We start from the raw sequence: 26,212 nt of genomic DNA, 5'->3' as shown, positions 1-26,212 counted from the left end.
CAAAGTCAACCCTCGGATTGTGTGTTTTGGGTTTTGTTTTGTTATTAAACATTTACTTTTCATATGTGGTTTTAAGTATAGAAATGCCCCATCTCCTACTTTGGAGAGGTGCTCTGACAGATAGCCCCATGCTGTGCATTCTAACATTAGCAAAGGCCAAACGCCGTGCATCACATGCAGACAGGAAAAGGTACCTTGTCCGCATCTTTAACATGCCACAGGCTTTGACACAGCATCAGTATCCAATGCCCTGGGTGAATGGATTTTGAATCTTAGAATTATTAGATTCAAAATATATAATGTATAATTATAATGGCATGTGATTTGGTCCAAATGTACTCCAACTTCATTAGCTGCTTCACAAGTGTCAAACACAATAATGCATTAGTCACTACAATTCAGTGATAGGAGGTGGTAGTTGTACACAGTACCAGTACTCAACTAGTAGTGCAATTACTTGCCTGAAACAATGCTCTACCTCCAGTAAATGTACAACTTTGATTTCACTTATCTCCAGTTAAGGTGAAGAATTAATTCTACAAGGATATTGTAATTTAAACACTTAAATGTGATGGTGATTGCATAAAAGTTAAAGTCTAGTCCACATGTGTTTTGGAAACTCACAAATGTAAAAGAAAATATGGCAAAGACCAAATATTACCTAGACACTTGGTGTGGACCAGAAAACCTCTACAGACGTTCTAAATTCTAACTGTACTTCTATCTGCTGAACAGCTGGTTAATCCATAATATTATTTGTTTTTAGTACCTGAAGTACTAAACACTGAACAACACTGGGCAAAACAATAGGTGGCGAATAAAGTACTAAACACTTCAACTTCAAGTCCTGCATTTAATAAAGTAACCTAAAAAGGTACAAAAGGATACACACTGTATACTACTTCACATTACCTGAGAGGTGTTAAGTACATTTAAGTTAGGTAACTGTACTTTTATACTGAACAGTTGCTTAATCAGTACTATTGTTATTTGTTTTTATTATGTATAAGTAACATACCTTAGAAATATTCCATTAAAGTGCAAGTACCTCAAAATTTTACCTAGCTTAAATGTACTTGGTTACTTAGCAACTCTGCCATTGATATATAGTCAGGAAATGTGAACTAGTATACAGTATGTACGCTTTTGTACTTTTTAGGTTACTTTTTTAAATGCAGGACTTGTTTTTATAACGGCATTTTTACAAAAAGTAGAAGATTGTAGTACTTTAGTCCAGTTTTGTGCCGTGTTGAGTACTTTTTTTTTTAAACACGCACTGTCGGGATGTGGCCTTTAGGGGGCGTTCTCTTTGCGCATTTGCTCTTTCTCTCTCCTGTCCACACACATTAACAGAGCGGGAGCTGCCGCAATACCCCCGTCCTCCAGGTTTGGGGTGTTTTTTTTTTTAAATGCCGTGTTTGCTTCACTCTTCCGACAGCGGCATCCAACTGAAGCACCGCAGCGCCAGATACACGGAACCGGCGGGCGTCGTGGGAGCAGCGCCGACGGGCACAAACCGAGAAACGACGGCATTGTTGTAAAAAAAAAAAAAAGAAAAAAAAAAAGGACACTGGGCTGCGGGTCAGCGGGTTTAACCCCTCGTTTTCTGCAGCATTTGGGCTCAGAAAAAAGGGTACTCTCCCCAGGTAGCTAGGTGAAATGTGAGCGGACCGCGCCGTTATATTGCTTTATTTTCAATGTGGTCGGGACTGCAGCCGACCCGCTCGTTGGAGTTAGCTCGGTTCGGCCGCGTTGATGCAGCAGCGCACGGCTTTGGTGTTCAAATCCACCACCGGATCTCTGAAGACAATAGGTGAAATATACGCCGGCCTGGACTCCCAGGACTCCGCTAAACGACAGTCTACACCCGCTTGGACTTCACCTGGTAGGTTTCCCAACACAGCGGCTTGGATGTCCACAGACACGCAGACCCGAAGCGGATTCTTGCAGTTTCTTCTCCCCGTTGCCTTGACGACACCGCGAAGACTGCGGTATTTTTACTGGACAAAGCGGGATGAGGCTAGCTAATCCCGGTTTAACGTTAGCTAACAATTTATAGACCTAACGTAGCAGATGTGTGATTAACAACGCTCGTGGTTTGAATATGGGAGGATGGTGGTACAGTACATATAATGTAATAGAGCGGTGCTTATCTTTGGGCTTTGAGAAATCGGCCATTTCGCCGTCTACTAAGCATTTATCTCACCAAGCCTGTTTTACCGTATGGGCGTAAATTGGGTGATGCGAGGTAGCTGTCAGCCATGATATTGTCATGTCATAATTCATGTGCTGTGGGGCTAAACATAGTATGACCACATAGGCTTCATATTTGCTCAATTTTTTTTTTTTTTTTTTTAGGATAAATCGTCCCCTCTGTGCTGGATTTAACTTGGTTTATTTGGGGCAACAGTGGAATTGAGACTGAGCTGTTTATTAATACTAATGTGTTCACTTATCATGCTACAGCACATTAATGACACACGGTGTTTACAAGGTAGTAACCAACAGTAACTAACAGTTAAACAGGATCAGTAAAAGAAAACCGGCCCAAACTGGAAATAAATAATCTTATTTATCCGGTTTATTATTTGAGCTTGTAAGGATTTGAAAGAAAACTCAAATAAGTCATGTTTGTATTGTAGAGTTTTGGCCCCCTTAGGTTTTGGTGGCAATGTTATCAACACGTGACTTTATCTTGTTTAATGTGCTTGGTAATAAGTAGCTGTTTTCTAGCTTAACTAAAGCAAATCACAGGTAGATTGAATCGTGCATAATCTGTGCTTTGTTACCCACGACAGTCGTGACTTTCTTTACAGCGTCCGTGTGAAGATTTGGCTTTGAGCGTGAAGTGACAGCTGGCAGGTAGCTGCATCAGGATGGCCGCCGTAGTGAACTACTCACCACCTTGGTGGGTGAATTTGCTTCACCGGTTGCCTCACTTCAACATCGAATTTCAGATGGTGAGCAGTGACTTCAGACCCGAGGACTCGGATTACCAGAAGGTAAGACAAGTATGGCAGAATAATTAACCTCCCACTCAGAATTCATCATCCCCTTCATCATGCAGCATCACCGTGTCATCCTGCCTCCTGCCACCTGCCCACACTAATTTCACAGCAGAGTGGCCAAGTAGTGACTGAGGCTGTCCTACAACCACAGAGATGTGGGATCCCTTTCTGCATCGATCTGTGTGTGTGTGTGTGTGTGAGAGAGAAAGTGACCCCCTACCCGCTCCATTATTGTTAAAGATAATTGAAGTGCAGAAACTATTAGTTAATCTAGTGGTTCCCAACCTGGTTTTCCTTTCTTTTCTGCCTTTCACGTGGGGAGCAGCTAGAACAAGGCGACACGGTTTCCCTATGGGATCAATAAAGTGGAATCTTGACTCTTGAATCTTACATGTTTAATCTTGCAACCCCTAAAGGATGCAGTATAAAATCTTCGGGATGAATAGCAAGGTAGAAAAAAAAGACCCAACATTTCTTATCACTGGGTAAAATGTTTTGTGTTTTTTGCCTTTTCCTTCTGGACTGTTGAAGAATCTTACCTCTTCCAAACTATTGAAATAAAACAATGTATGCAGGGAAAAAGTCGCTTTTTGGACAGCAAACTTTATCTTTTAGATATCCAGTCTGTGATTGAGTACTGCTCTACAAGAACTAATGGATTGATTAGCCAAATGACGGAAAATGATCACCTACAATTTAGATAATTGATTCATTGTTTCCTTTGTTTTAAAGCCTAAATTTCCCACTGCTGTTTTCCCAAAGGTTTTATGTGATGCAAACTAATTTTGTATGGACTGTTTTTGGACATAACACGCAATTTTAGGACAGTACCTGGCGCTCTGGGTACTAGTGATGGACTTTTGTTACTATTATTTTATATATCATTAGATAAACAATGAGTTTATCATTTAAAAATGAGTTAAAAGCATTAAAGCAGTCATTCTTTGATAAAACACTGCCTGAGTGTGCCGCATTGCTTTGGAGAGCAGCACTCACATCTGAAAGAGAGATTTTGGCCCACTTTTCCCGCATTTCATTAGAATCATCAAACAAGGTGACTTCCAGGTCTCTGCAGCAGAAAACACAGCCTTGGTAGCCCACACAAAGCCAAGACACATCATATAGATTCCCACATTTCATGCCCTGCATGACTGCCGTCACCCCCTTAATGCAGTTTGCTGACATGTATAGGCAGTGGAGGAAGGGCGTGCAAGTTCAAGAGCAGAGCGTGGGAAGACACCCACATCCATGAACAAGTGAGGGAGATGAGAACTGGAGAGAGGCAGGGAGAAAGGGGGAGGAGGAGTGAGAAAGATAAAAAGGGACTGATTGGAGGCTAGAGGAGAGAGAAGGCTTGATGAGCCATGGGAGGTGCTTCTAAATTGCCAAATAGCCACTTCCTGTGAGCTATTCAGTGTTTAACTAAGAGCCTTTTTGTGTGTGTGTCAATGTGTGTGACCACTGGAATTTTAAGGACCCCCTTTCATACTAATTACATCCTGACATATTTTAGCAGATGGGACTGTTTCTATGTCACTGAGCAATCTGCACTAAGATTATATCTTAGTTATTATATCGTATGTTATTCTAGTTATTAGAGTGGTTGTTCATGTTATACTGTATGTGCTGCACACACACACACAGAGACACACACATATATATAGATATAGATATATGTATATATTTATATATATGTCATGATGATCACTCTCAGTGTCAGTGCGTATTTAGCACTTAGTGATGTTTGTCGAGGTGAGGTCACAGATCTCCCCCAGGCTTTGTGTGTGTGTGTGTGAGTGAACATAGAGGTTCTATTCAGGGTGAAATCATTAATTCTGGCTAGACAGGGGGAGGGAGAGGGAAGGATAGAGGGTGCGAAGAACAAGAAGAAGGAGGTTGAATGGGGCAGGGGAAGGGAGTGAAGAGGGAGGGAAGGGGGGTAGAGATTGGGAAGGGGAGGGCTGTAGTCAGTGGTGAAAGAATGCTGTCTTTCTTTCTTTCACTCTTTCACTGGAGCCCTCCTTTAGATTGGTTTAGTTTATCTGTCTCAAAGGCTTTCATGCATCCACTCATCCAGCTGAGAAATGTACAAATAGACAGACACACACACGTACACATACCCGCACACACATGAACATGCAAGCAATGTCCCACAGAGTGTCCTTCAGTGCACTGAATCTGTTACCACAATATGATACACACTCACACAATAGAAAGAGCTTCGTCTGTGTACTGATGACACAATTTACAGGTTTATTTGGATTCAGCTGTTGAGTTCTGAAGCTGCTCAAAAAACTCTCTTTGCACAATAGTTCACTCACTCACTCACTCACTCACTCACTCACTCACTCACTCGCTCACTTTTTGTTGTGAAGAAGTAGTTTTTCATCTTAACATGCAAACTGTTTAACATTCATGCACTGGTGCAGCTGCTTTTTGATGACTTTGACTTTATTAGGGATGCTGACTATGACTTTTTTTTTCTTGGAAGAGCTGAAATAGGAGCTCATTTCCTGATGTTCTGCAAGACATTGGAATTGTATTTTGCGCTTATTCATGTGTGTGTGCGTGTGCATTTGTCTGCTTGTGTTATAGTAGAATAGCAGAGTCAGCTACCAGCCACAGTTAAACAGCTGCAGAACATTACAGAGGAATCATGTGACCCGTAATAAAACACACAGCTGTGAAAAGTAAGTCAATTGGCATTTTGAAGAGCATTCGACAATTTGTACAGTGGAAGGCATTTTCTCATAGCATGTTAAAAAAGGCTTAAAGACTCAAGGTGCCACTCTCATCTTCAATGGGCCCTATTGTTGTAGAATCACAATAACAAGTGCAAACAGCGCAGATCGTTTGGTACTTTTCTAATGAAAAACGTGATATTTTGGTGCCAAGCACATGTTTGGTGCAGAAGGTCAGTTGTTGGCAGAGTGTTATAAGCTAAGACCCCTGTCGGTTTAAGATACATTGTTAATCTGCTGCCACTGCCATTCTGTGATTTTCTCAACAAGTTCAAACTAAATACATGGATCAGATCCCCAGAAATGCTTAAAATGTAGATCAACCATATAAATAGGTCTGTGCTCAACAAGCATATGAGTGTAAAGTGGCATAAACAATTAGCATTTATTAGGTTTAAAGCTGAAGGGTAGAGGGTTAGAGAAGGGTATGAATCTTGTTTTCCGAGGTTCCTTTTAGCAGAAGTAGCTTTATTCTTAAAATGTATTACAATGCAAATTCCGGATGCGTCACATTTTTGGTATGATGACATACAGTAGAATACAGTTTTATTAATTACTTTTAATATTACTGTTCAGATTAAATAAAAACCACACCACCTGCCTGTGGCTGCAGACTGGGGCTGCTGTGTGTTTAGATTGTGCTGCTCTGCACCATCCAGTTGGCAGTGGAATTTCTTGGAGAAGCCTCTTTTCATTTGTTAAGCTGTTGTCTTGCGTCTCTGACTGGCACAGCTGTTTCAGGGATGTGACTGGCTAAGAGTGTATTTGCTAATCGCTACACTTTCTGATTGATAGTCCATCCTTGCAAGTCAGTTTGCTCTTTGCTACATGCGTGTCAGCACACCCAAGCCCCTAAGCTCTCTGCTTGTTTTTGTGCTTGTAAAAATGGGGCTGTCCGTGTCTGAAGATTGAAAAAAAAAGGCATTTTTCTGGATACAAATTTTGCTGTTAGTGTTTTGGTTGCACTTTGAACCATTAGTCCAGGTGAATATTAGCAGAATGAACTTAGGGTCAGTCAGCGCCTCAGGAAAGAAGTTAAGAGGACAGCAGGCGTGGCCAGGACACAGAGTAACACACAGGCAGGGAGAGTGCAAGGACAACTCACTGAAGTGGAAACGATTGATCCTGTCAGCTCAAATAGACGCATTCACAAGAGTGCACACACACACACACACACACACTTAAATGGACAGATTGAAAGTAGATCACTGTGCCTGGCTGTTTAACATTTAGCCCCTCCTCCAGCCTACAAGCTGATCTCCAGCAGTATACATGTGCACCCAAATACACACAGCTACATGTAAGTACACGCACATGCACAGCCAAGCTTGCCATGCTTATTAGCAGCTAATTGATCCACGCTTAATCTAAAGTGATGGTTTGTCTGCCTGAAAGTCAATCTAGTGGCTGTCATACATAGTGAGTGAGGTGGCTACAGACATCTGGTCTGCAATCTGATTATAAGTTTAATATTGAAGCTTATACATTAGGCACCAAATGTTGCTGCTTATGCATACTTGGGTTATACTAGTACCAGCTTCAGTTAGAGCAGTTTTCATCGTCAGTTAACATAATTTCTCAAGCCAAACGTTTGCACTTGTATTGTTTTAGATCACTGCAAATTGAAATTGAAATTTTTTATTTAAAGAAAGATAACAAGCTCTTTAAAGCTAAACTAAAGCAGAATCAGTTTTCAGAATAATTGCCAATTCATTTACTGTGGATTGCTTGTTTGTTTTTTTTCGCTCCACATCTCAATCTCAGTTTCTATGGCTCCCTCCTCTTTTGCTCTATTCAAAATCACTGCGTCTGTGTCATACAGTTATCGGTCCTGTTGCACAATCTATAATGGATGCCATAAAAACATTCAGCGTTATTAAACCCTGTTATAGAATTTGATGTCAAAAGAGATTAAAAAATGCAAAAGTGGAGCACAGCACGTCTTTACTATAGCCTAGCTTCTCTAGCACTAGCCAACACCAATATTACAAGACACCAGTAACCTACTGGTCCAGGGTATACCTTGCCTTTCTCCCGTGACAGCTGGGATAGGCTCCAGCCCCCTGCGTGGATCCTGAGTAGGATCCTACTCAGGGTGAGTCGTTACAGATAACAACTTGGATGTTGGACTTCACGTCTCCTATTTGAATGTTTGTAGGTAAAATCTTTGGTCAGCAAATTGAGAACTTGAGGTTTTTAGCCTCTTTTTATCCCTTCAGATGCCACATCACACTAGTGCAGGTTTATTCTCTCCAAATATTGTGCTGTGTCCTACAATATCTGCTGTAATGGTCTATTTTTGTAACCTACTAACCTGACCCACCAGATTGATCCATCTGATCCACCTGACACAGTTCAAACATAATGCTGATCTTAAAAGGCTGCATTGTTGCAATGTAAAAAGAGATTTGTGCCTTCAAAGGCAAGTTAGTGACAGCATGTGATCTGGCTCCAGTGTGAGTTGTTAATGTTACCAGGGATTTATGTGATGTTTTACTCCAGAGGTCCTCAGGAAAGACAGCTGGCCAAATCAAACCACAGGGTGGAAGAATCATTCAGATAAGCAATAGTTTGTACTATCAGAGATGTTAGTGTGTTTTGGCATTTAACCTTTTAATCCACACTGTGAAATTGAAAAGCTTTTCTTAAAATGGTCAAAGTGAAAGCCATGTAACCATTAGGATACCTTTCTATCCCTTTAAACTTCTTCTCTCACTGTGTCAGCAGGTCAAAATTGTCCAGTGATTTGGTTTATATCCAAATACCTGCAAAACTGACATTTCATCTTCAGCTCAACTTTCACTTTATTCCTTATAGACTTGTAGCCTTGTTAACCCTAGAACAGCGCCTGTCTCTCTGTTGAGACCAGTTTGGCTTTTGTTTAGTTTCATTTTCCGCTTATCTCTCTGTGATTTGAATTATTTTAGGAATCATACAAGAGGTGTATGCCATTTTGATTCTGGGACTTCCAGCCCGTACTTGGCACAGATGTTTCGGTACACTATACCAGCCACTTGGTTAGGGCCTGGAACGCCAGGGAAAATGAGGTCAGTAGAAAAACCAGCAGTGAAAAAAGTCTGGGAAGCCAGGAAGTCTTTGTGGGTCTTGAAGGTGGAGTAGAATTGTGTTATCATCCATAAGGGAGGCCCCCTGAATATGTTGGAAGTTAGTGACTGAGCAGAACTGCGTTCCTTTGTCTTAAGTGATTTAGCAGGTTGAACGTTTGGTTTTCCTGAAACGTGCCCTTGTCTCTGCGTGGTTGTGGAGCACAGTGACTTTTCCAGACGACCCCACAAAGAAAAAGGAAAACTAACACTGCAGTGTGTATGAGGAAATGAGATTTCCATACAAATTGCTATAAAACCTTTATCTGTGTCCTTTTCCATTTGTCCAATTTTAATGTTCAGTCATCTTCTTTCACATCTTCTTTCTTTCGTGTCTCAACAGCCATCTCCTCTTTCTCTCTCACGAACACACTTTTCTCTGTCTGCTCCCACCAGCCCTTCCTTCTTTTACACTTCAAAGCTATTAGAGGGTGTGTGATCTGTGTGGTGGGTCTCTCGCGCACACAGCTCCCCAACAGCCTCACTTCCGCTCACTCTATGAAGGTGTGCACGTTTGATGGTGTGCAAATGTGTATTTCGTGGTATCCACGCCCATTTAACAGCCCCTCTTTTGTGGTCTCACATAGCTGGAGAGAGGAGCACAATATGTGTATCTCTATGCATCCGTCTAAAAAAAAAAAAAAAAAATCAAGTGGTTTGTCTGTGTATCTGGTTTCCACTCCTATCAGCTAATCTGCTTCCTGTATCCTACCCCCATTTCCTAAATTGTCTCTTTCCCTGTAATGAGAACAATTCTCTAACATGATGCATTTTGTGGTTGATTCAAGTCCAACATTTCTCTAAAAAGCATAAAGCATAAATGTTGTTGTTATCACTAACAGTTTCTTTCTCACTACCTCTTCCTATTAGTCTATTCTGCTGCTTGGTGCTGTGGCGTTGGTGTGTCTGGCCCTGGACCTCCTGTTTCTCCTCTTCTACTCGTTCTGGCTGTGCTGCCGGCGACGCAAGCGCGACGAATCCTCACACTCCCATACACATTCGCAGCAGCCAAGTGCTGACTGCTGCTGCACGGCCTGGTGCGTCATCATTGCCACACTCGTCTGCAGGTGAGGGGTTATCCTTACAATACAGTTACAATAAATACAGTTACAGTACAATACAGTTACAATAAAATCATGTGTGCAAGTGTTTTAACCACTTGTACCCCTGCAACATTGCCACATGCTATAACATGGTGGAATGCGTAAGGATTTAAATATTTTATATATTTTTCGCCGTTAAAGCAGTTGCTCTGGGGCCTAAAGCAGAGACTAACGTCTCTCTGGAAATTGACAGGGGAGCATTGGACCTGATTTGCTGGCTATGGACAGTAAAACGCAGCCTTCTGCTGTTTAAATGTATAGACCATGTAAATAAAAGTGTGCAAATAAAAAACTAAAAATTAGATTTGAACTACAGTTGACCATGTTAACTCAGTCTGCACATGCAGTACTTGTTGACATTAATGAATTATTATTATTATTATTATTAAACATAAAAAATGAAATAAAAGCCCCAATATAAAACAATCTTTGGCATTTTGATAAAGAGATTCTTCAATAAAGGCTGATGAGAACAGCTTTGATGTTATGGTACAGAACCTCCTTCTGCCTCAATAACCACAAATATTGTTTTCATAGCACTGTTAAATGCATCCACTTGACCAGCAAAGCCAAGAAACAGGAAGTAAAAAGAGCAGGAAGGTCAGGGATGTGCATACTGTACCTGCAGTGTTCCAGGTTCATATCCAGATAAGCGACAAATGCGGTACTAACTAGGCAACTACGTTTAGTAATGTATGCAATGAGTTTATATATCAAAGTTCATGGAGTTCACTGATCCTCTCGTTCATAGAAACACTGATATCTTTATGTGTTTTGCAGAATGTCAGAATTTTTGATTTCATCATTTGTGTATATTATGACTCTATATTGCACCAGAGTCCTGACTTCCAGAAATCAGTTAGTATTTTTGAAATTGTGATTCTCTCATTCCGCAACATGGGTTTTTGGAAATAGTTTATACCTAAATGCATGTAACCGAGTAACACAAAGAGATGTTTTATTTTTAGACACAAAAGTCATCAGTAAAGACCCCACTCAATTGTTTTGAGGCTAAATGGGACTACAAAGTTTGTTGGGAACATTAAATATTATCATGCCGAATACAGAGACTCATCTTCTCACTAATTCGTCTTTAAAGCTTTGTTTAGTTTATGACTGTAAACGCTAAATCAAATTAAAATTTAAAGTAAAGTGGTAGTGGCGTTGCAGTCACGTGATTGTGGTGTTTCTTGTTTATAGCCTAGCAACAGCTTTTTACTTCTCCCAATTGTGTGTAATCTTCAACCCTAAATCAGCAAAATGGTGAATATCTTGCTGAACAAATGTGTTACAGAGCTTATTTTATGCAATAATCGTCAAGATAAAAAATCCCGTTCGCTTTTTCTCAAGTGAACCAGGAAGATCCTAACGTACAGGTTGGCCTATCCTATGGCACTGCATTCACTCATACGTGTTTATGCCTGAAACCCCATGTGGTAACTGTAACAGCCAGGTGCTTACACTCATCCGTTTGTGTTTATTTGACTCTAAAGGTTTTATCTAACACACCCAGCAGCAGCGTGGAGTGTATTTTGACCACAGATACTGGGATGTGTAGACTCTTTTAGACTCTGCTCTTCCTGGCACAAAAATGTACATGAAAACACAAACTATTCCTCTTTCATTTACTCTCTCATCACTTTTCTTCTTCCCTTCTCCTGACTTCTTCCCCCCTTTCTTCATCTCTGTTAGTAGCACCTCTGTTTTTTTTATTATTTCTCTTTGTAGAGCCTTCTCCCTGGCCTAGAAAGGTTGCCATGGAGACAGTAGAAGATTTGATGCGGAGACGAGAAATGAATTATACAGTCAGGGAAAGCTACGTCTGTGTGTGCGTGTGTGTGTGTGTAAGAGAGAGAGACTCAGTGCTGTAGTGTTTTTTGTAGGTTTTAATATTTTATGATTATCTATAACATTTCTTTTTGAATATTTGATATGGATCTGAGCATACACAAATTTGTGTGTGTGTGCGTGTGTATGTGTCTTTGTCCACAGTTTAATATGACATTATATGCTGTTTGGCATAACACTGGCTACATGTGGACTTCCTCCCTTTGTGTGCAGGTGCACTTTGTTTAGATAAAAGCTGTATCTTTTATTAGATTGTTTACTGTTGGATTTTACAGCAGTATTTGATTTGTTGATTAATTTGTTTGCAACAGAAAATTAACCAATGTTTTGGATCAATTAATACATTTTTTGTAATTGTTTAAGCAAATGGCTGGTTTCAGCTTCCCAGAATGGTTTAAATATCTAGGCCAATATCTATAGCTAAAAACTTCTTTTTTATTTTATTTTTTTTCAAATTTTGTAGGCGCAATACACCAATTAGAATTGGAGTGGTAATCTGTGGTAGCTTTAAATTGATTTATATTGCAATATTATTTCCCTACTAGGCTTTTGTTTATGGCCTGCAGTTTAAATGAAAGAGCAGATTGATGGTACTAGTACTGGAACAAAAGATACACTTTTAGCGGCCTTTCTATGTGGATTTTACAAGTTCTTACGGTTGTCATCGATTGAGGTGCAGCTAAGTCTGTTTCAGCTGAAAATGGACTGGAACAGAAGTGAAAACATTGTCCTGTCTATCTGAGTTAGCATCTTCCAGAACAAGGCAAAAGATTTCCTATATGTGTGTTTTTGGATGTGGGAGCTGTCTATTAGAGTTAAGTTAGTCAGTGTTTGCAGTCAATTATTTGACTTTTTCATTCATGTCTCATATCCTAAGCTGTTGGCTAATAAAGGCATGAAGTCCCATGAGAGGAGTAGCAGGTATTGAACTGGTAAGACAAATCTCACAGAGAGAGGAGCCAACGAGGAGGAGGGATAAGAGAACAGGTGGTAGGAGAGAAAAAGAAGATGAGTAAATATAAGTGGAGGGAGGTCATTTTCTGTGGGATGGGGGGGGTTATTGATGGATAAAAAAAAGAAGATGTTGAGGTCAACATAAAAAGCACATTGATCCTCATTTTATTTTGTTTATTTTTGTGTCTGTCCCACATAAGGCTCTGAAGTACACATCCATTGTTGTGCAGATGTGTGTAAATCCTAATGTAATATAGACCTACTCAAGATCTAATGGACTAGAATGAATTGCTTTAACAATGGCCATAAATTTTCTTGCACAAGTCTGTCTAGTGTTAGTGTTTAGAAAGAGACATCATGAATACAAATAGTACACAGACACATGGGGGACCAGCGCTTTACACGGTAAAGGAAAAAATAAAAGCACGGTGGGGAGGGATATGAAGTGAAATCCATTTAGTTGGGACGAAATAAAGAGTATAGAAAAGATCTCTGTCCTGGTGGTGGGTGGATGCCAGGTTGGTTGTTGTGTGAATGCGGTTAAACAGTTTTCAGGTTTGGAGGTAAGGATATTCAGGCCAGGGACCTCAGATATTGAAGTATGTGTTGTGTGTGAATTTGGGTACAGAGCTGCAAAAGAATCATATTATGTGCGGTCTGGTGACCCAATTATTGTGTAGACTGTGTATGTCTGTGCGTGTGCATCATTCTTGCTGGTCTTGTGCTTGTTGGAGACGCCAAAGCAAAGCACCCAGAGCTCAGCGGCACCTATTCCTGGTTAACAGATTAACTGCACTTAATAATAGTCAGTACTGCTATTTTGTTTAATGTGTGCATGTATGGCTGTGAGCTCGAGAGAAAACAAAAATATTATTCACCCATGCTGAGAAATTTGATGCCATCCGGTGGTTAAATTAGTCATTGCGTTAACACTTGGCACTTCCTCTTTCTTGCCTTCCAGCGCTGGCATCGCTGTAGGATTTTATGGAAATGGGGAGTCAAGTGATGGAGCCAGTCGTTTGGCATATTCCCTTCGTCATGCCAACCGCACCGTATCTGGGGTGGAGAAACTTGTAGGTTATTTACTTTCTTTTTTTTGTTCAAAGAATTAACTTACCAATTAAAATGATAAAAATTTAATGATTTTACTGTTAATGTCCATGTCTAGGTGTCCGACAGCGCCTTGGCCTTAAACCAGACAGTGGAGGAGAACTTAGTCGAGTTAGAGACGGCCTTCCAGGAACAGACAGACTACGTGTCCATTGTCCAGAAGCTGCAGGGTCAGCTAGACGAGCTAGTAAGGCTGATGGTGGATGTTCCCTTTTGGTCCAACACTGAAATTTCCTTGGAGGACTTGGCCCGTAAGACAGAGGCGTTTGACTTTTACAGGTCTGTACAATGACGTAATGTTATTCATTTCATGCATCAAAGGGAAAACTCAGAATTTAAAAATGATTCTTTCAGATTGCTAAATCCATTTACCAACCATGATGTAGTTGACAGACCGTGGCATTGAGTAGCGTATCCCCAATTTGTATGACACACACTGTGGTAAATTTGTATATTTATAGGTGGTTGGGATACCTGGGCCTGCTGCTGTTTGATGTACTAATTTGTCTGCTGGTGCTTTTCGGCCTAATACGCAACTCTAGAGGCACTCTGATAGGGTACGTTCCTTAACATCATCATACCTTACAGCTGCTCCTATTGGTCGAGTCAAATCCTGTAAAATCTAAAGTCATCTCACGTTGCTAAGCAGAATTCCGATTTTTAAAAGATTGTGTTTGTTATGTCCTTCAGAGTGTGTCTGCTTGGGGTTCTGACTTTGATAATCAGCTGGGGGTCTCTCGGACTGGAACTGGCTGTCGCTGCTGTAAGTGTAACCATGGCAACATCACCGAGCTCCCTGGCTCTGCAGTGATGTAATCCCTACCCACTGCATGAGCCACTGTGTTCAGCATGGATGTTACTGTAGCCTACAATGTCATGTGTGCTTACCTTCTTACAGTCAGCCAGCGACTTCTGCGTTTCCCCAGATACTTACATCACCAGGGTAACCAGGGAAAATGCTGTCATCGACCAAGGTATGCAAACAACAAACTACAGGATCACTGAACGGGCAGCAGCTATTTTTGTGTTATAAACAGCGTTTCCAAACTTAGTGTTTCTAAAAATTTAACCAGTGTCTTATCATACAGTAGGTTTACTAAGTCAATTGGCTATGGGCCGTTCAACCAAAGGGGAGTTTTACCTTTTCAGGCTGTTTTATTCGAAAGACTTAAGAGGCCAAAGCAATTTTAAAAAATCCCTGACGTGTTGCATCTTTTTATAGAAACAAGTGTGTGCGTTTATGTTGGTGTATGAATGTGTGTATCATAGAGGATTGTGTTTGATTGGCACTTGTTCTGCTGACTGCAATGCATCAGCACACTCCCTGCTCGTGCTTCCTCCTGCTTGCCCCAGATACAATATATATGTGTGCGTGTGTGTAGACACTCACAAACACATTTGTGCTTTTTTCTCTCTTCATCCTTTTAGATCCCTCTTTACTTCTCACTTGCTGATTTACTTCCTGTAGCTCCCTCAATTCCCTCTTTGCACTCATCTAATGAGTTCTGTTGTCTGTCAGTTGTTTCTGCTCTGTCTTGCTCTAGAGCACAGATGTTGTCTCCATAACATGTAAAAACACACACAATTACTCTGGCTCTGAGTAATACGGCTTTCATGCCCACTTCCTTTCTTGCATTCAACTCCGCATGTTCAATGTATGTACTAATTCCACTTGTTGTCTATTTATCGGAATATTCCTAGATATCCTACAGTATTACCTGAGATGCAGCTCTGGACAAATTAACCCCTTCCAGCAGGTAAATGAACCCTTTTCCGTCACAATTGCTATTCATATGGATCTTTTATTTCAACGGCAAACCTATTAAGCAACAACGAATAACAATGTGTGTGTGTGTGTTTGTTACTGTCACTTGTGCCTCTTTATTTCTTGTAGAGGCTGTCAGGGAGCCACAAAGCATTGGTGGAGATGCAGGATGATGTAGCAGAGCTACTGAGATCAGCAACACGTGATTATGCCAACACCAAGGTTTGTGTGCTTGTGTGTGAAGGGATCTCCTGGGCTTTATATTTTCGCATGAGTGGACTTGCGTTAGCGAAAACACATCTACTTTATGTGGTGTGTGTGGATGTGCATCAACGCGTTTGAAAGCTCGTGAACCCTTGAAATGATCTGTTTCATTATATATTACCTAGTATCTATTTCTGTATAAATAGGGCTTAAACCATGATCAGATATTCACACCAGCCCTAAAACTGGATAAAGGGAAGCCAACAAGAGAAAAGTGACAAAAGAATTTACCTTTTTTATTGAAGTGACCTCTAGAATTTACTTATTTGAAGGAGAACATAGAGAAAGGATATTTTCAGCTTCTGTTTGACTGGACACCACCATCAGGAGAACGTGGAACAACAATAGTGTGCATGGCACAGTTGCAATAAGGAAGCCACTTCTCCGCAAAAAACATTATTGTATGTCCTCAGTTCAAGGATATGCGGATAAGTCAGAAAGCTAATGGAGGAATATTTTTGGATAAATTAGGCAACGTTACATATTTTTCCCCAATATTCCACAATAAATAACGTAATAAGTACTTTTTTTTGTCTTGTTTGTTTAATTGGATTCCCTTTATCTAGTTTTGGAACGTAGGACAAATCTATCTAGGCCGCATTTTTAGAGAAATAAAGAAAATTCTAATTGGTTCACAAACATAGAATTATGACCTTCGCCTTACATGTGCAGGGGAGTCTCGAGCAGATCCAGTCGGTGCTGAATTCTACCGAGGTTGGTCTACACCAGCTGACTGCACTGGTCGACTGTCGCAGCCTACACATGGTGAGTAACGCGTGTGTTAGGAGACGTTCTAAAATCAGACTTTCAACCGATGTCTTCTTTTCATGTTTTGTCCTCTCTTCTTCTCGCCGCTTATGTCTTTTCTGTCTGTGTAGGACTATGTTCAAGCATTGACAGGCCTCTGTTATGATGGAGTTGAGGGCCTCATCTACCTGGTTCTTTTCTCCTTTGTCACTGCTCTGATGTTCTCTTCCATTGTGTGCAGTGTGCCACATACTTGGCCTGGCAAGAGGTAAAACACACACGAACACAGTCTTTCTGAGTCACACGAGCCACAGGGAAAGCTTTACTGTGTAAAACCCATCTTTGTAGTTCACTGTACACCAACTGCTAACACTTTCTACTAGCTCCTAGCTTTAACTCGTTAACTCTGATTTTCTAACCGTCTTCAGTTGATACTAAAAGAATCCCCTAGATGCCGCTGCATGTCATACATAAGGTGTATTTGCGCCTCAGCTGTTGTATCCTTTCATATGTCTTCCTGCTTATCTTTGCATCCATCCAGTTTTCTCTGCAGATGTTGTTTATGTTGGTCGTAATTGGCTGTTAGCACTGCCAGTCAAACAGCATTGGCTGTTTGCTTCTATATTTGTACATCTCTCTCATCTTCGTTTCTCTGTTGTGGAGCACCAGTGTTGTGTTAGATTGTGTATTCGCCATGTTTTGTTTTTTATAACCTACGTCCTCCTTCTGTTCCTTCCCTACCTCCTCTCTCCCTGTCCTGATTTGGAAATACTTTGGGCTTCAGCGAATGATGGTGCTTTGAGGAAATTCAGCAAACTGAATGGTCCAAACTACCCATTTAAATAGCCGTCCAAATAACCAAATAATTCTGTGGAAAACTTAACGAACCTCTAGACTATACATGCAGTGATGGTTTTCACTCTGGTGAATGATTTGAATTATGAGCTGTGGCATAATAGTGGTTTATGCTTATTGGTGGTTGTGAATTGCCAGAAATGCAACTGTATGGCCTAGCAGGTATTAAACTACAATCCATTATGTGCCTGAATTTAGCAGATATAACTACTCACGGATGGTTTATAGGCTCACTGTCCTGCAACAGCTGAGTCTGTTTGATGGGCTCCATTTTGGTTGAATAAGTGAAACAGCTCCATCCGGTGGCCAATTAGCATAGTAGCATCTCCTCTGTGTTTTTTTTTGTCTCTGTTAACACAGGGCCTTCCAAACCATTTTCTTCATCCAGTGCCTTCTGTTTTTACTTCTTTTAAACATTTCCACCGTGATGTGACCTTTTTTTTAGCATGTGGATACAGATTGGCCAGAAACAGCAAAGAGAAAATCGTAATGGTTGAGCCTACGTTCTGAAAATGCACTTGAACGGAATTTAGCCAACACTGCAGAAGCCAGTACATTTCTGTAGCCAGAGATCCAACTTCCAAATCAGCACATATCTTATTTAATGCCTCATTTTGTTATGTTGCTAGCCGTTTTACATTTTTTGACCATTTTATGTCTCAAAATGGTTTTATCTCCTTTTTTTCCTGACCTTTTTACTTTAATTTCCATGGAGCACTTAGAGATGCATGAATGACATAAAAGATTCTTGAAATTGTACGGGTTCGTAGAAAGTAAATTCCAGAACTGAATCCTCGGTGGCATCATAGGCTGACTGCATGACAAAAGAGAATGCATGTTTCCACCTATAAAGAGAACTTTGAGAATACTGAAGAATCCAGCACCTCCATAGGATTTGATATGTAACCACACACAGAAACACACAACAGCTTAATGGGTCCTCTCTAGGTTGTGCAGTATTATTAGAGACTACTTTGTACTTGTAGTGGACCTGTTTTGTAGATGAATGCCGTCCATGTTGCTTTTCTTCTTGTTCAGCTGCTTTGGAGCTGGAGGCATGGCCTTAACCAGTCTTTTGTATGAGGGGACTCCTCATAGTACATCTTCCCATCTCCTAACCTCCTCTTCAACCACTTGTTTACACTTTCTTGTCTCTCTCGGATATCCTTCCCCCTCTACCTTCTCCCCTCCTGCCCATCATGCCCTCTCGTGCCCTGCCCTTACCCTGACCAATTGAAGGACGGATGAGGAAGATGGAGAGGACGAGTCGGGTGCCTCACGGGGTGGTGTTCACGATAACCTGTACCGCGTTCACATGCCCAGTCTCTACAGCTGTGGCTCCAGCTACGGTAGCGAAGCTAGCCTGCCCGCTACAGCTCACACTGTCAGCAATGCCCCCGTCACTGAATACATGTGAGTTAGCACCCACCGCCAGCTAGAGGCTGGCAGGATCAATACACTGCCTGCCATTGGTAGCTAATGCTTGCCCCGTAGGACCCAGGCTAGCAGCCTAGCAGCATCTTTGCCTGCCATACAGTAAGTTAAAATAGCTAGTTCTTTTGCTATGTTTGGCTCACACGTCTTTTGTGACACACTACAAGTAAAATGTACACTCGGTGAGTTACGTACAAACTATCTCCAGCTTTCCATTTGATGCCGACAGACATTAGCTACTTGCTGTCAACCAGCTTGCCTGTTTTAGTCCACGGCGGTAGCAAAGCCCAGATCAAAGCAGTACGTTTGCACTCGCAATAGCATCAGTTAATCATTTCACTTGCTTGCTACACAGTTTAGTTTGCCACAAGCCAGCAGTTGCTTGCTCTGCAAACAAACGTTACATAAGTGAAATAGAGAGATAAGCATATATATCTGTAGTCTTCCGTTGCTTGCTACTACTTAAGCTGTGAGGTAACCAAGCACATTATGGTGTTTGCTGCTAGCAAACATCTGAAACTTTGAATCCCTACAAAATTAGTCCCTGTATTATCTTAAGGTTATGGAAACTCCATTTACATTTGCAAACCACTTTTGCTTTCCCCTATAAGTATGTAGGACATTTCAAACTGAAGCAGAGCTTTAAATATTGAACAGTAGTGAATGTGTGTTCACGTCTTTTTTGTTTATCTTTAGCTACCGGGGTGAAAATACATATGTACAGTTTGAAAAGATAGTACCGGAAATCTGTAATTCTATCATACACACAGAAGCTCTAGAAAAAGGCAAAGCATATTTGTTGATTTTATCAGAAATATCTGCCGTAGGTTTTGTAGGTGTCTGACTGACAAGGAACTAGAATCGATTTGGCCTCATTTTATATTGTGCTTGAAATGAACACGTGAGGCCTAAAAATAATATTTTACGCTTAAACATACACGTTGTTAAGAAAAAAATGTGGCAGAGATGTTCAATTCCTGACTATATTTAACTAAATCCCTGGCTTTTAATTGTGACTGAGCCTATTTGTCAGAGAGTCATTAAGTTGTTATTATGAGCTGGCCACAGCTCGGCAGCTCAGCATCAGTGGTGGGACGACCACACGCAGTAACCTCTTATTCTGTAATGCAGGAGCCAGAACGCAAACTTTCAGAACCCTCGGTGTGAGAACACCCCCCTGATTGGCAGGGAGTCCCCTCCACCCTCTGTAAGTGCACACTTTCTAGATCTCACTCTGCCTCCACTATCTTCCAATACCCACAGTGCTGCTGTGAAAGACTCGAAACGTCGCGCGCAAGATGGCATCTGATACATTTACAACATGATGAAAAGGCCCAATTTCGATAACTGCACTTGTATCTTATTTATGATGCCTTCACAGCATGCTAGTGTGGATATTGGAAGGTAGTCCCCCATCCCTACACCACTGCAAGTATCCTCTGTGCTGAAACTAGTCCGTGATAAGTGATTGCCTTCATGAAGGTCATTTTGGCAGCCTGGGATTTCCTGGAAGTTCTAAATAAGCCAGTATTGTAGTAGGATCTGCACCTGCATCAAAAGGGAGACTTGACTTTTTGAGTGAAGTGTAACTGTTGATCAGCCCCAATATATTGTTAATACAAAGTTGTTCTCTATTTCTGATGTATAAAAAAAAAAAAAAAAAAAAGTCTGGTAGGTTTCACTGTGGCTATCTGTAAACTCCGAGAGGACCTGCAGATTACAAAATATTTTTTTTATTCTGGGATGAGACAAGATTTTAATATTTAGCTCTGTAGTTTTTAGCTCATTCACCTTCCGTACCAAAAGATAATCCTGACGATCTGACAGGTGTCTGAATCCCACCTCATGTTAACAGTATTCTGGCTTTGATAATGTGCGGCTGGGCCTGTAGTTGTGAATGTTGTTCCATGCAGTATCATCTGTATACACACAGTTGGGGCGACAAAGCCATGGACTGTCAAACTGTATCCAACAAATCCACCATTTTTACTTCTACACACCTTTCAGGATGCATTGCTTGCTCCATGCCACCTGATCATACTCTGCAGTGAAGCAGAAAACCTTTGACAGCTCCTTGCCCAAGTAAACAGACGCCCAAACCTTTAAAGTTCCTGCCCCTCCCCCCTGTTCCCACAGTGTGTCTTTGTGTGCATTCTCTGGTTGAGGTGTATGTCTCCTCTGTTTCTGTGCCCCCCCCCCTCACCCTTCACCATTAAACACTCACAGGAGCACGTTTTCCCACCACCACTTTTGAACTGTAGCAGCCATCAAAATGGCTACGGGTCATCATTCTTAGGCAGGACTGTCAACCAGGCGCCTTCCTGTGCAGAAATGCTCTCCTGTCATCTGCAGTGATGTGGAAACCAGTGACTTCCAACTGTAACTAGGAAGAGACCACTAACTCATGCCAGGCTAACATTCTACATCAGAACTAGAGCACTAACTTCAAACCACTGACAAAAATGAATCACATCTGCTAATTTACAATAACATCATCCAGACCTAATCAGCTGTATAATCACTGTTGTAATCAAACACCCCCGGCTGTCCAAATGACTGGTCATAGTGTTTCTGCTGTGCCTGTGTGTTTGCCTCACATTCTATCTATCTGTCTATCTGTCTATCTATCTATCTATCTGTCTATCTATCTATCTATCTATCTATCTGTCTATCTATCTATCTGTCTGTCTGTCTATCTATCTATCTATCTATCTATCTGTCTATCTATCTATCTGTCTATCTATCTAACTGTCTATCTATCTAACTGTCTATCTATCTGTCTTATCTATCTGTCTATCTATCTAACTGTCTATCTATCTGTCTTATCTATCTGTCTATCTATCTAACTGTCTATCTATCTTTTTACTTATTACATACCTACCTACCTACCTTTGCATATATTTAACTGTGAGAGTGCTTCTTTTATTTAGTGTAAAGATGTTTTTATCACAATCCACCCATGTTTTTTTATCTTTCTCTCTTGTCTTTCTTGTATTTTCCCATTTCTTTCTTTCTTGTGTATTCTTCTTTTCCCCGTTCTGATCCCATTTCCCCCTCTGTTTGTGTCCTTTTCCAATACAATTGTGTCTCTTTCACCACCTGCTGTTCTCTTCTCTACAACCCCTCTTTTCCTTTTACATCCATCTTCCATCTCTTAGTACACCTCCAGTATGAGAGCAAAGTACCTTGCCACCAACCGGCCAGACCAGAACCGACGCTCCGTTCCTAATGACCAGCTGGACCCGGCTAGCCGGCCTCACCCTGCTGCCCGACCACAGTCCTCAGTCCACTAGAGATAAGAGCTGAACCGTAGTACAGCCTAATCCAGTTCTCACAGCCAACAAGACCTAACACAGTTCTCAACAGAGCTCAACCAGAGCTGAGTAAATTAAGCACCAACAGGACCCCCCAGTTTGTAAAGATCCTCTGAATTTTACATGGATCAGCACAAGCAAGCCTCATCAAACAAGCACCTCAGTAAAGGACAGCACTTTAAAGGTCAAAGTTTAAAACGTCAAAGAAGAAGAAGATATAGTGATCTTCATCCTAGAAAATCACTATATCTACATCTCTTTTACTTTGTGGACACAAAACCTCACACGAGCTCATTCCACCATCACTGTGGTGGATCAACTCACATACCCTTAAAAGCACCTTGGCACCGTCTCCGTCTTGAAATTTCTCCTCCTCCACTGGAATCTGTACACTGCCCTCTAGTGGAGACAGAGATGCCATTTTCACCTCTCAAACCCTTTACAGTTCTACTTTCAGACCAAACGGTTAACACACACATATAGACAGACTGTACAGAGCTGTAAATAGTAAACGTGTGCTTTATCCTGAGTTCATGAAATGTAGACTGTTGAATCCTAATGTGGTGTGCTGCGTGTTTATCATGGAACGATTTGCTGTGTAAGACAAACGCCTCCAATTAGGCGGATAGTTTAACTGAACACTCATCTGTACAAATAATAAGCCAGTGAATCACAAAGCCATGTTTAGATAAAACCTTTACCACTGCATCCACATTCTCTAGTTAGCTTTTAACATAGTTGTCTAAATGAGACTTGAATCATGAGCTTGAAAAGCGTGACCACGTCTCTTTGCTTTTTTTTTTCTTTTTTTTTTTTTTTACATGAGCCTGGAATCCTGTTGTGGGATAACTCCTTTGAATTTTGGGAGTTGGAGTGAGAGACAAGCGACATAAGATGGCTCAACCTGTGCCAAAAAACTATAGAAACAAATAAAAATGAAAAAATGCCTGATTTTGTCTTCTCCTCCTACGGCCTCCAGATGTTTTCCAAATAAACGGAAAAAGTTTGTGTGGAATGTTTTCCCTTCAAAAAGGAACATGACAGACACTTGAAAATGCAACAATGGACCAATAATCTCAACTACATGTTTGCTAGGTGCTATGTAAAAGCCCGTCAAGGTCCCAGGGGACGATCAGGATCGAAGAGGACAGAAAACATTTTTGTTACTCTTTCATGTTTTGTTTCATTCAGGGATGTGTTCAGAAATATTTAAGAAACACTAAAAAGGAGTAGCTTTCCAACATTAGTGAATGGAAGTTGAGTCACAAAACCTGAAAAAAAAAAGAAATCATGTCCCTGAGTCTAGGGCTAGGAAGTCTAGGACAGTGGGTATTTTTTTATGTTTTATCATAAGCTGATGTTTGGGATGTGATACTGTGACCAACTGTAGTATTTTGTTGTTTCTTTCTTGTGCTTTTATTTTGTTAACTGGTGAACTTGGATCAACCTCTAGCCACCAGTTGTGATTTTTTATTTTTTTTCCTTTTCCTTTTTGTACCCACAAGCACAAATCCTCTTCAAGGTGACTTTGCGAGGTGGAGAAGTAAAACACACTGCCTACAACACTGCCAGTGGTTTTTCCTCCTGCTCTACAACTCTGTGTACAGTGTATAAAAACTGTAGTTGTGAACTCGTGTGTGTGTGTGTGACATCACTGCAGCGTAATTGGCCGTTGCTCTATCTCAGTGTTAGCTGTGTGTAAGTACAGTGATTGGTGTGTCTGACTGGCTGCAAGCAAGGGTCAGCCTATCTACCCGGAGTCATTTCTACACAGACATGACCTCATGTACACCCACACACACCTACACACACACAGACACACACACAATACAAACCGCAGTGTCATTAAAAACTGTCTTACCCTACTTTTGACCTATTTAGATTCACATCTTGATCTCTAGTAATTTCACATCCTGCCTCACTGATAACCATTTGCATTATGGGTGATGTAGTAGGTAGAAACAGGGAAAACTGAACGCTTGACGTTATCTGAGTGAGCAGAGCCCTAACATTGAAACACTTTTCAATCACCTGTACAGCATTTTAATATTTCATTATTAATCAGTGACCACTTCTCGTATTAGCGAGACAATCTTACATGTGTAATTTTACTCGAAAGAAAATGTCCATGTTATGGTAACAATGCTACCTATGGTCTAGTACTTTACAGTGTTTTTTTTTTTTTTCCTTTGGGGACTAGTCACAGACTAATGGCCTTTCATAATGTTTTTAAACTCTTACAACACTTCATATCACAACATGTTTTTTACATTTTGTTCTGTCTTGTAAAAATCAAGTTTAAAGATAAAATAATAGCTACCTGTTTTGTAGGAGAACAAAGGCAAGAGCAGCATTTTTCCTCTCTTATTAATGGTGAATGACTCTCTGTCTTGCAATGTTTTAATAAAACTATTCCAGTGTAGTCTGCATACCTGACTTAAAGTTGTATTTGAATTCCTGTGCAGTTTTGTCTGGGACTCGATTAAGAAAGAGCCACAATCCCGTTCAAGAGTCCGTAATGTTTGTGGGTTTACAGGACTTCAAATACACCTCTGTCCAGATGTGACAATGTTTTCTATGGCTGTTTTTATTTTCTGATAGTTTAACTAAAAATATTAATGATGTACATGTCAAAACTGTGGTAATGATATCATTCAGCCTGGAATAAATGTTTTAAAAAAAATGAAATTAAAGCAACTTTAACGTACTGATCATGACTGTGGATTCTTCGTAATCAGAGTGATTACGTGTGAAACCAAATGTACAGGGAGTAGGTGACGTAAGCAGGGAATGATACCACCATTTGAAAACCAAACTAGAAATCCTTAAATGGCTTCAGTGAGAAATGTTAAATCAAGGTCACATGCACTGATCACACAAACCAAGCTTTAACAAAGTCTCTTCATAACAGCACGGGAGCAAACACCAGTTCAGATATGAAACCTAACCTGACTGTTTGACCTACAGTGTCGACCCCTTTCTAAAAACGCTGATCAAGGGAAAAGTGTGCAGGTCAGTGAGCTTCAGCCAAATCAAATTTAATCTACTGACATAATTTTGTATCCTGAACAAACAAACAGAGCATTTGCAATAACTAACTAATGTTGTGGTAACATTTGTGTAGTGTGTTACAGCTTGGTAATAGCAGGGGGTAATATTTAGTAAATAACAATATATAGAGGTATTATCTAGGTATTAATAAGCAAATGGGGGTGTCATTTGTCCTAATATCAAGGTAAAGGTAAAAACCCTGCAACAGGATTTTAATGTTGATAAAAAATATAGTACACATAAAACAAAGTAACAAAGAAGAGAAATCTATTGCATAGATCAAGCTCTTACCTTGAAATTACCAATAAGAAATTACCATTATATTACTTTATTACTTTTTATGGTCAACGTAACACAGTATTGTTACAGAAATATTACCCCCTCATCCCCTTTTTATTACAAGCTATTACTCCTGTCTTACCGTGCCATTACCTTAATATTACCCCTTATTACCTTTCTATTTCTGAAATATTACCCCACTATCACCCTGCTATTACCAAGTGCTGTTGGAGTGGCTGCTTTGAGCTGTGATCAGAAGATTGTTGGGATCTTCAGTGGCCACCATTTGAATACTGTGGTAGCTCAGGTGGTGGAGTTCTAGGAGGCTAAGGAGTAGTTTGGGTTGGCCCTAAGTAGCCTCTCGCAAACCAATCTGCTTTGGACATCAGTGGCTGTCATGGTTGACACACCAACCTCAATGTTGCATCGAGGATGGACGGGCAAACGGTGTGTTGGTTGCCATATTTACAGCGGTGACGGGGCTGTTGTTATGACCCATCTAGTTTCTATAAACCAAGAGTAAGACTTGTGTCCAAATGCTCTGCAGTGAGTCAGACTTGACCTCAATTAAGTGATGGAAACTGATGATGAGGATGATGACACACACACGGCAACAGTATTCCTTGATGGCAGTG

The 26,212-nt window shown here is 40.7% G+C and overlaps 1 protein-coding gene across 4 annotated transcripts; it reads left to right on the top strand.

Annotated features, from left to right (window-relative positions):
* Window positions 1–1,340: 1,340 nt before the first annotated feature.
* Window positions 1,341–24,955, top strand: LOC137123549 (protein tweety homolog 3-like). Of its 4 annotated transcripts, none has more exons than XM_067497429.1 (15): window positions 1,341–1,885; window positions 2,817–3,002; window positions 9,724–9,920; window positions 13,720–13,831; window positions 13,927–14,147; window positions 14,330–14,425; window positions 14,559–14,631; window positions 14,767–14,842; window positions 15,570–15,625; window positions 15,763–15,855; window positions 16,570–16,662; window positions 16,776–16,912; window positions 18,739–18,912; window positions 20,065–20,140; window positions 22,092–24,955. In XM_067497429.1, exons 2-15 carry the CDS (start codon window positions 2,877–2,879, stop codon window positions 22,224–22,226), a joined length of 1,665 nt encoding a protein of 554 aa, XP_067353530.1. In that variant the 5' UTR covers window positions 1,341–1,885; window positions 2,817–2,876; the 3' UTR covers window positions 22,227–24,955. The 4 variants fall into 4 exon arrangements, with proteins under 4 accessions (XP_067353530.1, XP_067353531.1, XP_067353532.1 ...); XM_067497430.1 differs by having other exon boundaries at window positions 1,341–1,991; XM_067497431.1 differs by lacking the exon at window positions 18,739–18,912.
* Window positions 24,956–26,212: the final 1,257 nt, after the last annotated feature.

Source organism: Channa argus, chromosome 3 (assembly GCF_033026475.1).
Source record: "Channa argus isolate prfri chromosome 3, Channa argus male v1.0, whole genome shotgun sequence".
NCBI lineage: Eukaryota > Metazoa > Chordata > Actinopteri > Anabantiformes > Channidae > Channa > Channa argus.
The sequence above is the reverse complement of the archived record's forward strand: the minus strand, read 5'-3'. Positions and strand labels throughout refer to the sequence as shown.